This window comes from Habropoda laboriosa, unplaced genomic scaffold (assembly GCF_001263275.1).
Source record: "Habropoda laboriosa isolate 0110345459 unplaced genomic scaffold, ASM126327v1 scaffold1329, whole genome shotgun sequence".
Classification (NCBI taxonomy): domain Eukaryota; kingdom Metazoa; phylum Arthropoda; class Insecta; order Hymenoptera; family Apidae; genus Habropoda; species Habropoda laboriosa.
The window spans coordinates 716,308-733,010 of NW_017101431.1; the positions used below are offsets into that span (position 1 = coordinate 716,308).

General features: G+C 30.1%; 3 protein-coding genes across 3 annotated transcripts in view; 2 read left to right on the plus strand and 1 right to left on the minus strand.

Moving 5' to 3' along the window:
• Positions 1-936, plus strand: part of LOC108578169 (cilia- and flagella-associated protein 45-like) — a 4,107-nt gene extending 3,171 nt beyond the window's left edge. Inside the window, 2 exon segments of the mRNA XM_017941451.1 lie at positions 143-440; positions 641-936. Coding sequence (XP_017796940.1) covers positions 143-440; positions 641-936 — 594 coding nt within the window.
• Positions 937-1,066: 130 nt separating this feature from the next.
• LOC108578146 (nitrogen permease regulator 2-like protein) lies at positions 1,067-11,129 on the minus strand. The gene is made up of 9 exons (XM_017941412.1): positions 11,108-11,129; positions 2,689-2,807; positions 2,491-2,582; positions 2,272-2,428; positions 2,077-2,194; positions 1,773-2,007; positions 1,572-1,702; positions 1,335-1,504; positions 1,067-1,243 (listed from the first exon to the last, which is right to left on the minus strand). Exons 1-9 carry the CDS (start codon positions 11,115-11,117, stop codon positions 1,067-1,069), a joined length of 1,209 nt encoding a protein of 402 aa, XP_017796901.1. The 5' UTR covers positions 11,118-11,129.
• A 5,384-nt stretch (positions 11,130-16,513) lies between these two features.
• LOC108578143 (peroxisomal acyl-coenzyme A oxidase 3) overlaps positions 16,514-16,703 on the plus strand; it is a 2,768-nt gene continuing 2,578 nt past the window's right edge. Inside the window, exon 1 of the mRNA XM_017941409.1 lies at positions 16,514-16,633. Within this exon, the coding sequence (XP_017796898.1) occupies positions 16,514-16,633 (120 nt within the window). The remainder of the gene's footprint in view (positions 16,634-16,703) is intronic.

Sequence of the window (16,703 nt, forward strand, 5' to 3'; positions counted from 1 at the left end):
TCGTTTCATATACTTGTATTTTATATTTAATTTTATTGTTCATTACAACATTACGTATAAAAATTATCAGAGTCACAATAAAATATAAAAAATTCTATATTTCGTAGTTACATTTTAATAATAACTTTGTACGCTTCTATAGAAACGAATTGATGAGTTAAATGCCGCACGAATTCAGGAAGAAGTTGAACGACAATGGAGACAAAAGGAAAAAGAAGAAGCTCTGAAAAAGGCTGAAGCTCAGAAGTCCCTTATGGAAGAAAGAGAGAAACAAATAAGTAGCAAACGACTAATGCAAGCAATTGAACTAGAACGAGAACGATGTGAATTTGAAAAAATTGTACGTGTTCAAAAAGAAGCATTTTGTCGAGAACAAAAAGAACTTGAGAAAAAACACCGACAAGCATTACTTCATAGAAGCGAAATATTGAAGCAGGTCAGTGTTTTAATTTGTAATATACCATAAACTTTTTAAATAGTTATATTATAAATTCTTTGTTATATAATTAAGAAAACGTGATAATTATTGATCTTCTACTTTTTATACTCCAGTACATAAATTAATATAATTTTTTTCATGAATAGTATAAATTCCATTAATTGTTTTCCCAAATTATGTAAGATATTTTACCACAAATAGGTACACTATTCTTTAACATTTTTGTTTTGAATTGCTTCTGATTTAAACTAATTGATGCAATATTAGAAAAAGAATTCATATTTGACCATTTTCATTAGGTAAATGAGAAAGAAAGAGAACGCATAAAAGCGAGACAAAAAATGTTTGAGGAAGGTTTAGCAATTCGTACGAAAGTCGCAATGCGTAAGAAAAATCTCCGCGATGCGATGGAAAGGAAATGTGATGAAATGAGGAGCAGTAAAGTATCTGAAATATACATTAATGAAGTGAAACGAATGATCGAGAATATACAATAAATTTACAACTGAACTTGTCGATTTATCATTTAAAATATATCTTGTGTCATCATATTTCTGCTTAAATGAAAATTTCATTATGTTTATCAAAATCATAGAAGGCAAAATTCACTGAATGTTATTTTAAATATTACTTCCATAACATAATAACATTTGGATCACGTTCAACAATATCTTCAATTTGAGCAGCTGACTGACCTGTACTGCAACAAATTTCATCAAGACTGTATGTTCCTGTAAAATATTTATAAACTGGATTGTTCTTTGTTTCTTCACCACACGAAGGACCTGATAAATATATTGGATACTGCAACAAAAGTTAAAGGCAAATAATTTTTTAAATAAACAAAAAATAACAAAATTAATAATGTAATTGTATAATAATAGAATTAACAAACTTTATATACTCTACGAATAAGACCTTCAATGAGACCAAATTGCACTAATCGTCTTTCATTGATTCTTAAATTCTGTGGATTGAGACGTTGACATAAATCTCTTATACTGCTTCCATGTGTCATACTTGCATACATTCGATATATGTCTCTAAGATATGCAGGTTGCCTAGCTAAAAATAATATTTTGTTGAATATTTTCGTTTTTATAAACTTCTACATTGAATATGTAAAACTTACAAAATTTTGAAGCATATGCTATACATTGCTCTTGTAATTTTATATTTTCTGCCAACTCTGTTAATTTGGAAGTTACAGCATAGACATTACTATATTGGAATATTGGAATCAAAGTTACAACACCATAGTAACTGGAAGTAAATTGCAACAACATTATTGAAATTGCATATTTAAAATGAAATTTTATATTTATGTACTTACACAAGGTTCTGCACACAACTTTTAACCAAATTGTTCTCCACATCTGCTTCAGCTGCTATTCGCGCAACATGATTGAATCCATCTATATATGGTAACACTTGCTGAGTAGTTAAGTCCCATTGATCACTCTGAAATGTTTCACGGCCTTCCAAGAATATTGGTACCTGATGATCAAGAACTGGTTTTGGCTCAGGTGCTAATTTTATGACTTTCAAATGGGATGTCATTGTCCCCTCTATTAAAATATTATATTTTACATTTTTAACATTTTTATACAAAGCTATTATTTATAAAATATTCTTACCTGTTAATGTACACATCTTGTGCAAGTTTAAATTTTGCATTACCTGTTGGAGCATTTCTGATAATCTTGTTTTATCATCAGAAGCAGATAGAAAACAATTTTCTACTTCAAGAGCCATCTGCAAAATTAAGTTAATTCAATTGAATTCAATAAATTAATCAATAAGACAATTTTTAACAATGTATAAATACCCACTAGAAAATCAGACATTTTCTTCACAACAGGTTCATAGTGCACTGTACGAGCTTCTGCATGACACACAAAACACAAATTAAAATAAAATGCATTTCTTGCATATTTTTTATCATCAATTTTAACTGGAAATCCCAAAATTTTATAATCCTTTAATGTTCTATAACAAAATGGAGACTTTAATAACATATTTAAAGTTAGGTATTTAAATACTAAACTTACACTGTTATAGTACTGCGTTGCAACTGTGCTTTTGGTATGATATAAACACTGACATTATCAAAAATATCTTTTGAAATGAAGTTATCTGGAACCTAAAACAATGTCATTATAAATATAACTTTTATTGTATTATTTATGAAATTATTATTTAAGATAAAAAATATCATTTAAAATAAATTATGTGTAATACTTCTTAACCTGACAAGTAATCATTGGACCAACAATAGGATGAAATTCTGAAAAAAATATACATCTAATGGGATCTTCTTGCCCTTTATCTTTTGTATTCTCTGTTGCTGATGTCATTTTTATATTTTATTATTTATATCAAATCCAATAACCTATTATTACAAGAATACATGAAACAATTTTAATATGCATTCGTATACATACATAATTATCATAAATTATTAATAACAAACCTATTTTGTTTTTCCTTCCAACATTTCAAACAAACTTGCAATCAATTTTCATATTGAATAATTGGAATTACAATACCAAAATGTAGAGTAGCATTTCAAATTCAATACCAAATCTGTTCATATTTATAATTACTTGTTGAACTTTTATAATATTGAAATTATTTAGCTAAATATATCTGTTTGAAATTTGTATTTACCCATGTAAATTAAAAATCGATTGTTTTCTAATTTATACGAAGTTCTTTTATTAATTAAATACATATCAAGCTTAGTGATTACCTTTACAAACATTTCATTTTATGCAATAAAGTCAATGCATTTAATAATTAAAAATTAATGATAAAATTAATAAAGTAATTACATATATTGCTCTCAATATATCACTACGCATATGTGTTTACATTCATACGTTCCATGTCATCTACACTCATATCTATATGTAAGACAAAAAGGAAGCTATAAGGTAAGAAGACGTTTATATCATAAAGGAAATATGTATAAAACTTATGAACAAGTGTACAAAAAAAGAGTACAATTAATAAATAGTGAATGAGAAAAGACAATAAGAGTAACATAAGTGAATGAATTAAAAACAAGAACAAAATTACGTAAGCAAAATAGTGCATGTGAAACCATAGAAGTAAAAAGACCAACAACAAAATGTGTAATGTGTAACAAAAAGAGAAAGAAAAATAGGATAAGAGAGAAGTAGAACGAGAAATGGAAAGGGAGAGAAAAAGAGAGAGCAATTCAATGATTAAATAAAAACAAGTGCTTGTGTTATAACGAAAGGAAGAATATTTAACCTTCCTTGTCGCATTATTGGTATGTAACTTTTTTAATATGCCACTAAATATTTATAAATTCTTTTGCTGTATTTGTTACATTCTACTTATATTATAGTATATATTGATTGATGTGTGTGTGTATGTGTCCGCAACTGTAACCATACGTTACCTATTTTAAGCGTTACGTAGGAAATATTTGTTTTACAATAATTATTAAATTTTACAAAATATAATGTTTTCGTATTATTACAAATCAATTGCAAAAAATGAATTTTATTTCTTCAGATTTTTTATTTTTGAAAAATTAATTTATGAATCTAAATGGTTCGTTTGTATTTCTAAATTACGGGTACTATCATAAAATATATCTAAATGATACTTATCGAATTTTGGGTTGTTTAAGACAATATGTTTCCAATATAATATTTCTCCTATTAAAATTACGAAACCTAATAAATAACCAACTGTAATAGCAATAAATGCACCTTGTAGCTTATGAAGATTAACTAATGCTTTTTCAGATTCTGTTTCTTGTTGTAGTTCCATAATTTTTGACCACTCCATAACATCACTCAGCCATTTCTCAACTAATCCAATTTCTATTATACGTCTTATCTAAGAATATACATTATATAAATAATTTTGATTAAATATTTTTTTTATAATAGTTGTAAAATAAGTTGTAAAAAAAAATAAAAAGTACCAAAATATCAACATGTGGTTTTAAAGGTGAATTTTTTTCCATGCCAAGAGCTATTGGCATATGTATAACACATTCTTCCATGATGTGCAAGTTGTGTTTTAATAACATGTTTTGTGTAGTTTTATTTTCCTTTTGTTGCTTCTGAAACATCTGTCTTTTCACACGAGCATGTTGAAGTAAATAAGAATTTTCATAGTAACAAAAAGATCCATTTGCTATTTTCTCAATAGCTTCTTCCTCATGTTTAATTAATTGAAATTTATTACCAATTTCTTGACTACTAACATCTGATGACATTAAGAAAAAGTCTTTGGTCTCTTCATTCCATCCTCCAACTTCTATAGAACTTTGGGCCAATTGTGTTAATGTATCAATAGTAACTCTGCAATTAAGTTGTAATATAAATAAAATTAATTAAATAATCATAGAAAACATTAGATAAAAATGTATTATTAAATTTGTTAACAAAACTATTGTTAAAATTTAAATTGTGTAGTATCATAATTGTAGACTAAATGAATTTTATTAAAATAATATTTACCTGGCAACTGGATTTGCTAGGGTTGCAGTCATACTAGCTCGATAGGCAACTGCAACTAGAATGCTATAAATCCACCACCACCCAATTAATACTCGTACAGCCCAAGGGCTTGGCAAATTTGGTAATGAAACTTGAAATAGCATGCTATAAGTATATAAAATACTATTTCCTATTTCAGTAAATAAATATAATCCCTTTATTTCCTTCTTCAGTGATGTACTTTGAATATGCATTTGATTTTTATACAAACTTATGTACTTTTTACAAGACAGTGATAAAGAATAAAATACTACACTTCCTAGAACTAAAGTGAGGATAAGAGCAATCCATGTGTAAAGCCTAAAAATGAAAATACATACATATATTTTGTTTATTTTTATTATCTTATATCTTTCTTTTTATATTTACTTGAATGGAAGTATTAAAAGCTTCCATGAAGTTTCAGTCAAGGACTCTGGTGTCAAGAAAGTGAGGCACTCAGTATTATATGGGATAGTCAAATCAAAGTACTTCAAGTGATGCAATGTATAATGTAAATCACCCAAATAAAATGCAGCTTTTTCTTGTATAGCTTCACTTACAAGTCCAGTATGAGTTTCATTACCTCCTTCATTGCCCCACTTCTCAGATACAATATTATAGGGCATATAATATTTTGGTTCAAAGTTCATTGCCTTTGAAATAATCTGCATTAACTGAAAAATATAAAATAATACAATAATAACAAAAATATGAAATAGTATTAAAGGATCCTGTATACAGGGTGACACCGAAATAGGTAGTCGAAGTTTGGTACCGTATTTAACTCTTGCTAAGGATGAAAGAAGGTCGTATAAACATAGGTTTGCAAACTCTGCCTTTCCGAGATAAAAACACTTTCTATTTACATTGAAATTAAATTACGTCGTAGTTTCATACGAGCAGCCGTCATACGTATAATTACGATGCACAGTCATTATTTTTTTCTGTTAGAAATAAATAATATAGTAGAGCAAGCCTTCAAGGCATTGAAGACAGTGTATTTCGCAATAAATCAGTCTGTATCTAAATGTTTCATAGTTAAGACCGTGTTATCAGGATAACTTATTTTAATATCAAGCGGACAAATATTTAGTTAACTTATGGACGAGGAATAGACCAAGAACTTTCGAATATCTTCAACAGTTTCTGAAACGTCGATACGAAGCATCTGTTTATGCAGAAGAAAATCATTTTCCGCAATTTCTTTAAGTAAGTTTTAACCATTCCTACAATACACCATCATAAACAAAAAGTGCGTATATCTCAGAAAAAAAAAAAGAAGAATTTCCGGATCTATGTTTATATGACCTTCTTTCATCTTTAGGAAGAGTAGAATACGGTACCAAAGTTCGACCATCTATTTCGTTGTCACCTTGTGTAATACATACTTCAAATTCTATTCCCAAAGCTTCTACATTGTTATTTGGTCGTTTGTTGTAATATGCTCTTGATTTTTCTGTTACTGCTGGAATATGCTCAAATACAGCAATTCTAAAATGCGATCTAAATCTTTATTCATTTCTTTTAAGATAATAATTATAGTTATAGTTATGTTACAACTTTTTACACAAACCGTAAATGCTTCTTCTGCAAGTTGGTGGTTTTTTCTGTGAAATGATTGCCACCATAACGCAATTTACCGTGATACCAAGTATCTATACAATTTGTGGAAGTAGATGTTTTTCTACTAGCAGGAAAATAGATAGTATCCAGGTCGATCCTTTCTTCGGTGGCTTTCTCACCAGAACGATGTTTATATGCGTTGTATCGACGTATAAAAACTACATTAATTATCCTGTTCCAAAGGTAACGCAAATTTGTTTGAAATAAACGAGAATCGTACAGAAGCAAAAATAATCCACGTGTGTTTATCAAACGTTCTCTGGAAATATAAAAGTAAAAATGAATTGTACAAAGTGTCTATAAGTTTGTACCATTTCAAACAATAATTAAAATGGTAAGATATATAACAAATTTTCTTTTCAATTTAAAAGAGGTCGTTTCATGATTACTGCATATTTTATTAATGAAATGTTTGTTTCAGCATTACAAAAAAGCAGAAAAAGATTACTTTAACGCGTTACTTTCAAGCGATCTTGAAGTAGTATAAAGTCACAAAAAATTGTAATTATTGAAACAAAAACTAAGTTCTTTGTTATTTTATACATTTCATCTACAGGGTATACTTGAAATTTCCACTTCTGGCATTTACAATCAAACTTTTTTTAGCGAATCTAAAATGAAAGCAAGCAGACTAATATCTAAGTGTTTGCCAAATGTGCATTATTTAAAAAACATATTTAGTATTGAATTTTCGGTAAAATTAATATGTATCATACTAGTGAAGTTTTTAATTGTTGCAGTTGAATCCCATGGTGAAAATAATTAACAAAATTTTGTTTCAATACATATATCCCAGGCAGAACTTTCTATTCAGGTCATTCGATATTTTTTTTGTTTCGATTTCAACTGTGAATGTAGAAGAATAATTTATTAGAAAATTTCATTTTTTTTTTTGTAATGTATTTCAAACGTTACATCTTTTTCTTATTAATAATGAATTTTTGTAGTTTCATAATAAGTGCATTGCAAAATAATAAATTATAAACAGAATTGTTAGTCTCGTCAATGTGGGGTACATACGCGACCTACATGGTCTGAACAAATTATAAATGATAAATTTACGCTTTTAAATGATTAGCAGAATTATGCATACATGATCTGCGTAGTTTGAACACGGTGAAGATTTCAGTAACAGAATTGAAAATATCCCGATTTACCAAATCTTTTGAAAGACATAACTTTATTCGTGCACCTAAATAAATAGTTTTACCATGATGATGCTCCGCCTCGCTATGCATCAACAGCAAGGAGGATGCTAAGCGGTATGTTACCAAATCGATGAATTGGACGTGACGAATCTATAAATTGACTCATGGCTATCTTTTGTTAGAACACTTAACAAGTATTATTTATCAGACGTTACTTAAAATGTTAGCAAATATGAAGATGAGAGTTATTGTATGTACATGTTCAAGTGTCTAACAGCTAAAAGTGAAAATTTCAACAGATCCTTGCAAATAAAATAAGTAGAATAACAGAAAACTTGATCCTTGTTTGTTTCAACAATTTCTCCTCTTTTGGGACTTTAAGTAACTTTCAGGTCACTTTAGAGTAGTGTATAGGATTATCCTTTTTCAGTGCTCCTGAAACAAAAATATAGTGTTTTATTAATAAAATATAAAGTGAAATATTTATTTCTTTGAGCTGCTACATCCTATATGAAAGAAACTGGAAAAACCACAGGTTTGTTTCTATATCTTACCGTTGAATAGTTTATTTGGAACGATACAAATTTTTACGCGTCTTGTAGTTTTTGAAATTTAATCGATAAAATACTACGAACGTAAATCTAAATATAATATTAATATGTGTACTTTCACGACTTAAGCACCATACAGGGTCAGTCGCGCAATTAGAGCAAACTATATCTCTCATTCGCTTAACAACATTCAAAAGTGATAGATTAAAAGGTTTAATAATTGCACAATATCTATTTTCCCAAATTACCTTACTTTTTCAATGCAATAAGATTATTTATTCATTTATGTACCTTTTTTACTTAAATCGATTTATTTGAATGTTATGCATATAAAGATATTACGGTAAAATATTCGGAAAATTAATAATTTACGAGATATTAAAATTATTGTAATATTTGTTACAGTTATTTTAATACTTCGTATCGCACAACGAATATTTTTATCGCTTGCACTACCGATGCACTTTGGGTGTACCAAATAGCTTCGTTTTTGATAATTTTACATATAGAACGTATCAAATAGAGAAATAGTACATATAAATGATTTCATTCGATCGACAAAGAATGGAAAAGTATAACAAGTATTAGGTTGAGTAAAAGATCTCTTCTCGGTAATGTTACCTGATATTGTTGCGTATTTTGTCTGAAACTAAGAAACGTATCTCATTAGGGACAGTCTAAAGATGCTTTGCATTCAGTATTATTCGAGTATTCATTTTCGGCACCTAATCCTTTTTTATTTTCGCAAGAAGAAAAGTGTTGAAGAAATAAGAAAAGAAATGTATGATGTGTATGGTGAGGATGCTATTAACAAACGTACCATCTAAAAGTGGATTAAAAGATTCAATAGCGGAGGAGATTTCAATGTGGAAGACAAAAAAAAACGAAGTGGCAGGCCAAAAGAGATCGACGATGATGAAATCGTACGTATCTTATTGATTAGGTAAGTCTGATATTAAAATAACAAAATTTTATATTCTTGTGAAGAAACGGGAAACGGACTTTTAACTCAACCTAATAAATAAATTGCAAATAAGCTTCGTAACAAGTTTATTTGCTAGATTTAGAACTATGTACATAATTTTATGTAGTTAGGATAATCACTGTTGGGACGTGTTTATTGACTTGTTGATCTTGGTTTACAACCAATGCGGCTTGAATGGCTTATATACGGCTTGAAATATTAAAGCTCAATTGCTTATCGTTATTCTACCAAAAAAAGCCTGACCACTTTTTACTAATACTTAGAAACGCCTGATTACTGTTAACTATCTTATTCTGAAGTCTCAATAGACTTATTTTAATTGCTTACTCTAGGTCCATTGATTGTTTCTGCTCTGGCTATTATTCTGTTCCGACCGAATGTTCTAAACCTTCTGTTTTCACTGACTATTCCGTTCGAATTCAGTACAAAGTCTATAGTCTATATTTCTTGTCGTTTTGAAGGTTTTAGGATGTGCGCTCATGCTCGGTTAAATTGAAGTGAAAACAGGGTCGGGTTTATCATAAGGCGCATCAGGCGCAAGCTGGGGCCTCACTCTCTACGGGGTCACATTTTGAAACCTTACACCTCACAAACAACAATATGAAAAACAGTCTAGTTACAGTTGCAAAATAAAATACTTATTTTTAAATATTAAATTCATAATACAAAAACAAGAATTTGATTGACTGAAACAAACTTGTTTTTCTGAGGCTTCATGACGATGTTGCGCCTAGGGCCTCGAGAGGTATAAATGCGGCCCTGCTTTTACAAGCACCCTTAAAATTTCGGGACATTTAAATTGACGACTAGTAAAACTAGTCCAATTTATGCCGTGTTTGGACTCGTTTTCATCGGGAGAATCTCACCAAATCATTGGTACTATTTTCGCGAAGCTACGATGAAAATGAACGATATTGGAATTTTTTATGTTGCATGATCCAATGCATCGTCGACAATTGTCTCGATCACCGCTGTTTGACGCACTATGTCTATTTCGTATACTCTCGTTTTCTCTATTCCCTTTCCTCGTCGAGTTGTTCCAGAGGTGTATATAATTCCTGGAATTAAGGCATGCGACTAAAGTCGAACACCGTTGTGTTAACTGCGATGTTCGAACTTTAACCGACATACCGTCAGAATTTACTCTTCATCGCGAACCTCGACAATACTGCCGCATTGTTGATATTAACGTAGTGTGAAATTGTGATAAGTGGTATCCAGAAGATGTTCGCAACAGTGAAAGCACCGTCACTAATCATCTGGATGGAAAAAGTAATTATATGACATAAATGTTAACCGAACATAGGTGTAGGTAAAGCGCAACAATCTCAAATCAGAAAATTAGGATCGTAAATCGCCCTTCATACAGCATACAACATAAAATCTTTTTTGTTTGGAGAAATCAACTTACAAATTCCATTGGAATCGGAGTTAGACACGTCAAGAACGATTGTTAATTAACAACATATCTCGCATGATATATTTCGAACGTTTCGAACGTATAGCTTCGGATACAACTTATTGCTTCGTGAAGTATTTACAGAAAGACACAAGTCACTTTGTCACCAGGATGGAAAACGAACTCTGGCCCACTGCACAGTGGCGAAAAGTCAATTTTTCAACTTTAATATTTTGAACAAATTTTTGTTCCTACAAAGTGACAACCCATCGAAGCTTCAAAATCCAAAATATTATTCATTTCAGATCATTCTGTGATCAGATACAGCGTTTTGAATGTAAAATCGTAAAGCTCAAAGTGAAATTAAACCTTGTAAACATGTACTCGTTATAGGGTATATGTCAGCAGGTGTATTTCAAATATTTAGTCCTGTTAATTATAAGCATTTTATAATTTACGTATAAACAGTGCAAAATTTCTGACAATTTAAACTTTGAGCAGGTTTTTAAAAAAATGGTTAAAAGTGGTAGACATGGGGTTTTTGTTTCTATACGACAGCTTAGACAATTATGAATGAGATAGTGGAAATTTTCGGTGCATCGACCTGCAACTTTTAAATCTATCCCGGTTTTAACAAATATGTAGATGACCGAGGTGTTATAGTGCTGGTTTGGGAAGTCCCTTTATATTGTAGTTATTTAGTGGAGAGAAGTTTGCTCCGGTCCTTAGTTCCAGGATGACTAAATACGAGTAAACCTCCTCTTTGAACTTAATATGAAACCAAGTATGACTGAAATGTTTTTGGGTACGGTAACTCGGTCGCGTTATCGGTGCATGAACCAATAGGTTGGTCATCCAACAATTCTAAGCTCTTACGATGTGTCAATTATCACTGACAACGTATAACTCGAGAACTTCCGTGAGAATTCCAGTTATACGCTAGTTTGTAGGAGGTACACAAAGCACTAAAGCGGAACGTATGACTAAAATATAGCAGAGTTCTGTTTCGTCGGTATCACGTGGTCCAAATTATAAAATGAAAAATCATCGGTGCCGTATATGTGCCAGTGATTATGAAAGTGGTGCAGATGAAAAAACTAAAAAAATCGGGTATTTTATGTTACATCGGTTTGTGTTTCAATATTGTAAAAGAATTTCTGCGAAAATTCGTGGAATAGGCAATGACAGAAGTGTGTCATTTTCATAACGAGCCTCGATGATTTAAAGTTCATTTCGATAGTGATGCGCAAGTCATTTCTTCTCTGTAAACAATTTGTGAGAGAGGAAATAATTACATATTTTTTTGTACGACAGGAAAAATATATAAATACATAATGGCTACACTATCTTACATTCCACCAATATTTCCACGAATATTTTAACATCCTTAAAATATCAGAAACGGAAAACAAATTTTGTCGTCGAAGCGGAATATTCATAAATTCAGAAAAGTTACAATTGTAACATACATAAATATGTTTGTTTTTAACTTGTTTTATTCATAAAATTCGTTATGTTTTGTTAATCCTAATTAGGATGTACTGTTAATTTTGAAAACGGTGTAAGTCATTCGAGGGTTCGAAAGATACATTTTCGTATAATTTACTCGGAAAATTTTCCAACGATAGATAAGTTTTACATTGGAGGAGCGTATATTTTCTGAAAGATTTGGTTCAATGATGGGAAAGTATCAAACGTAAAAATGTAAATACCTCGAAATGAAAAATAAATGATTTACACCTCTTTCACATGCGATACACGCAAGACGTATGGTAACAAACGCGTTAACATTCTTCTACTACAGCTGTCATAATTGTTTCAAGTTGATTATATTTTATGTTCGTACAATTTGACGTAAAATGACGAACGGACGCAAGTAAGCTTCATTCTTAAATAACACCGTAAATAAAAATCAAGCGGATTTGTGTCTGGTGATTAAAGCAACTGCAAGGACTTTATTCCGGGAAAATTGGTAAAATTGATGATTTCCGTTCTCATAAAAATGTCCGCTATTTCAAGTTCATACAGGTTCCATTCTTCTTTGCGCATATACCATAAAAGAATTTACCATTAAAAAAATCTACTGTTTACCTTTCTGTATATTGTAGAAATTCCGATGCTAAAAATCCGTTTGCAATTAGTATAACATATGCGTTGCAGCCAACCATTTTGCTGTCGATCAAGATGTTGCGAATTCGTCTTCTTAGACGGGAAAATTTTTCATTGTCGCGCAATACGATCTGCAATAATCAGCACACGTGTAGTAGATTAAAGATATCGAGAAATAATTCAGACCTTTTACCCCACCTCGTATTTCGATAAAATCGAAGAACTCTTAATATCTTTCACATTTACAAGTCTTTGATAAACAGAATCGGTAATGAAAACAGTGCAATTGGTCCGTCCGATAATTTCTTCTACGACTTGTTCAACGACAGATTTCAGATTCTTTTCACTTTGTCCGCATTGATATTCTTTATAAAGCTTGCTGTATAATTTTATAAATTAATTAATAATTGGTGGATTGTAAATTGATACAAATGAAAAATTCACTTTTAATTTGTAATTCTTCATTTTTATCATTTCTAAGTTTCAGTATTGTATATTAGTATAAGTGTCGCTTTGTATTCGTATATACCAGTGATGGCGAACCTATGATACGCGTGTCAAAGGTGACACGCCAATACATTTTGGGTGACACGCATTGACTTAAGTCACCTCACAGCCGAAACCGAGCAGATCACAAATAATCGTCAGACAAACAATAACGAGAAACAACGAGGTTCAGAATTGTTAATTCGGAGCTGAACCATAGCGAGAGTCCGTGATCGTACAAGGTCGTAACGCTCGCAACAGTTATGGATATTTCTAGATGTGACACGGCACCCGAGTTAACCTATGTAGGTTTTTTCCCAATTTTCACACATCGAGCTCAAAAGGTTCGCCGTCGCTGGTATATACGAACGCCATTAACTGAATAACTTATCATGTGTGTATGTAACAATTGAAACGAAGCATTTTCTTCCTTTAGATATATTATATTCAATATCTCTGCGTAAAAGGCAATGTTAAAAATAGGCGAATTTTGGTCATCATCGGGATTGAAGGATTTCTTCACAGCGTGATTCTACACGTTCTAAGGAATCAGAACCTGATAGTCATTTGTCCGGAAAATGATGAGAAAGTTGTAAAGAATACGGTTAAATGCAAGAATGCAAATTCTGTAACAATTTTGCTATTTAAATGAATTTTCAAATTTTGTTCACTACCCCGTGAACATGCGAATAATGAATTTGTACTTGCCCTTGTGGAGTTTGTGATTGCATGATCGGTCAAAGAGTTGCAGAATGTTAACAATTTTATGGTTTCCTGTACTTACACATCCTTCATCCATTTACTAGCAAGCATTTTGAATAATTACTTCATCATCATCATCCCAACAAAGTAAAGCCGAAACATAAAAACTAACATAAGTAAGCCATGATCACGATTGTATTTATGTTAGTTCATGCTATCTTTTATCACGTCTAGAATAGATAATTATTAGTTTCTGATTCGTTAAAATATTCCAAGATTATGGAACGATTAAGTAGTTTCAAATTGTCCGAAAATTCTTTTCAACATAATTATCATGTTATAAAAGAATTTTTCCTTTCCGATGATTTTCATGGCACGTAAATTTTTATCCTTAATTATTTCTTCTCTATTATAATCTTTTGTATGATTCTCTGAATGATTATTTTACCAATAGATCGTCATCCGAAGAAAATGAGATTGAAATGTAGCATCTTTTGTTACAACCACAGTCATATTTTTGTATTTAACCGCATTCTTTGTAACTTTCTCATCAGTTTCCAAATAAATGACCATTAATTTTCTTACTGCTTAAAATATGTAGAATCACGCTGTGAAAGAATTTTTAAAATCTCAATGATATCGGTTTCTTTTTACCATTGTTCTTTCGTGACCGTTGCCTACATTGAAATATTGCACGTCAGCCATTAAACTTTGATATTTTAATTAGGTACCTCACCGTATCAGAATTTTAGATTAGAATAACATTTGTAACGTTTCTTCATTACGAGTGTTCAATGACATCGATACTATTAAAATAGAGTTCACGTGAACTGCCAAGTGTAACATTGTCCCCTGAGTAACTTTTTGAAACAGTTTTAAATGAAAATTATTATTCTTTAAAATTATTTTTATTTAGTTCAGGTTCTACTATTTAATATTTGAATGGAAAGTCCGACTGCAATGGTACCTATATTGATTTATCAGTCTTTAATTCGTTCTTTCAATTGTACAAAGAAATCAAATATTCAGGGATCCCATTAGCCAGGAAATTAAGTTAGGTAAGCAGTGCAATCGATAATGTAAATGCACGTTAGCAGCAGCATCGTTCAATTTTGAATAAAAGGTCGTGACGGATTCGGTTTATTTTTATTTCAGGTCGCAAAGTAATTGTAAAGTGTGCTGAAAATTTAATGAAGTAAACTAAAGTTCAACCTATATATGTATATACACAAGTAAAGAAACAGTTAAGAAGTAATCATGTTTTTTTACGAACGTTTGAAGAAGATACACGAATATTTATTTCAGTGAAATTGTGTTACGTAAATTTATAAATTTATAATTCATTCTACTACTAAAAAATGATATTAATAAAAAAAAAAAAATGTAATTTTCACAAAGTTATTTTGATTACAGTGATTAATACATTTTTGAAGTTTGTCTAGTAATATACCAAAAAGGTTGAAAAATTGTTCGTACTTTCATCAAGTTTTCTCATCTCTGATTTTATTTCTTTATAGATTATCGAAAGAATTAATGTAATGTAAGACGTATTGTTTATGTTTCGTTATCATATACTACAGATATCTTTATAAATCATTATAATTATCATCCTACACACGCGCGCGCGCACGCCACGCGCACACACACAAATAAAATATTTTTGTAGTAGGTTACATATTTTGCTATCTATATTAGGTTAACATGTAAGTTGATTTCAATCATTAATTTAATTGACTTCAATAAAGTGCGAATCTTTTTGAACGTAATATTCTACATAAACAAATGTGTTTTTTAAAAACAATAGTTTGTAAGATTACTAAATTAAGAATACTAATATGTATTACTATATTATTCTCCATTTACATTATTGAAATAATTATCATTGTAACATAATATACATTACGTCTAACAACATTAATTTAATACATTTTAATTATATTAACATATAGTCAGTAATTAAATAAAGTATTGTACTTAACGTTTTTTATAACAATTTTATTTTTTCCTTATTAAACATTAACACTATGTTACATTTAATTTAATGGAGTAACATAGAATAACAATTCAAAGAACTTTCCTTCTTTAGAGCAAAATTTTTTCTGAAATTTTATGAATTTGACCCGAAAGGTTTCGAAGTAATTAACGATTGGCGAAATCGCTATTTATTAAAAATTATCATGGCATTATGTAATTAAATATCATTGTATTATGTATGCGCGAGTAAGACTTTATTAAAATTCAAACAAGTTAATATGCACAGTGTGTGTAAAGCTTTCCGATGAGCGACCACTAACTACAATTTTTAACTATCTGTTGTGAAAGCAAACTCTACTTATAATACAAAAGTGAAAAATTTTATCTAAAAACTCTTGTTGATAAGAAAAGTTAAAAAATTATAAGGTAATAACAAATAGCAGTTCAGTAACATAACTCATACTTCACTGATATTTTGACAAATATATTGATGAACAAAATAATATTATATCAAGCACAATTTGGTCCTTATTTGATTGCATAGGTGTTCCAATCTAAGAGCTCAGTGAAGATGAAGGATACAACTACTGTCTTACCAAAAGGTCTTTTAGACTCTTATAGGAAATGTGCAACATTTGACTGGAGATTATTAAAACTCAATTTAGAAGGAGAAGATTATATACATTTTCAGGTACATTGACAAAAATTTTATCTTAATACTTATTTTAATGTAATATTTTATGTTATTTTTCATAATAAAT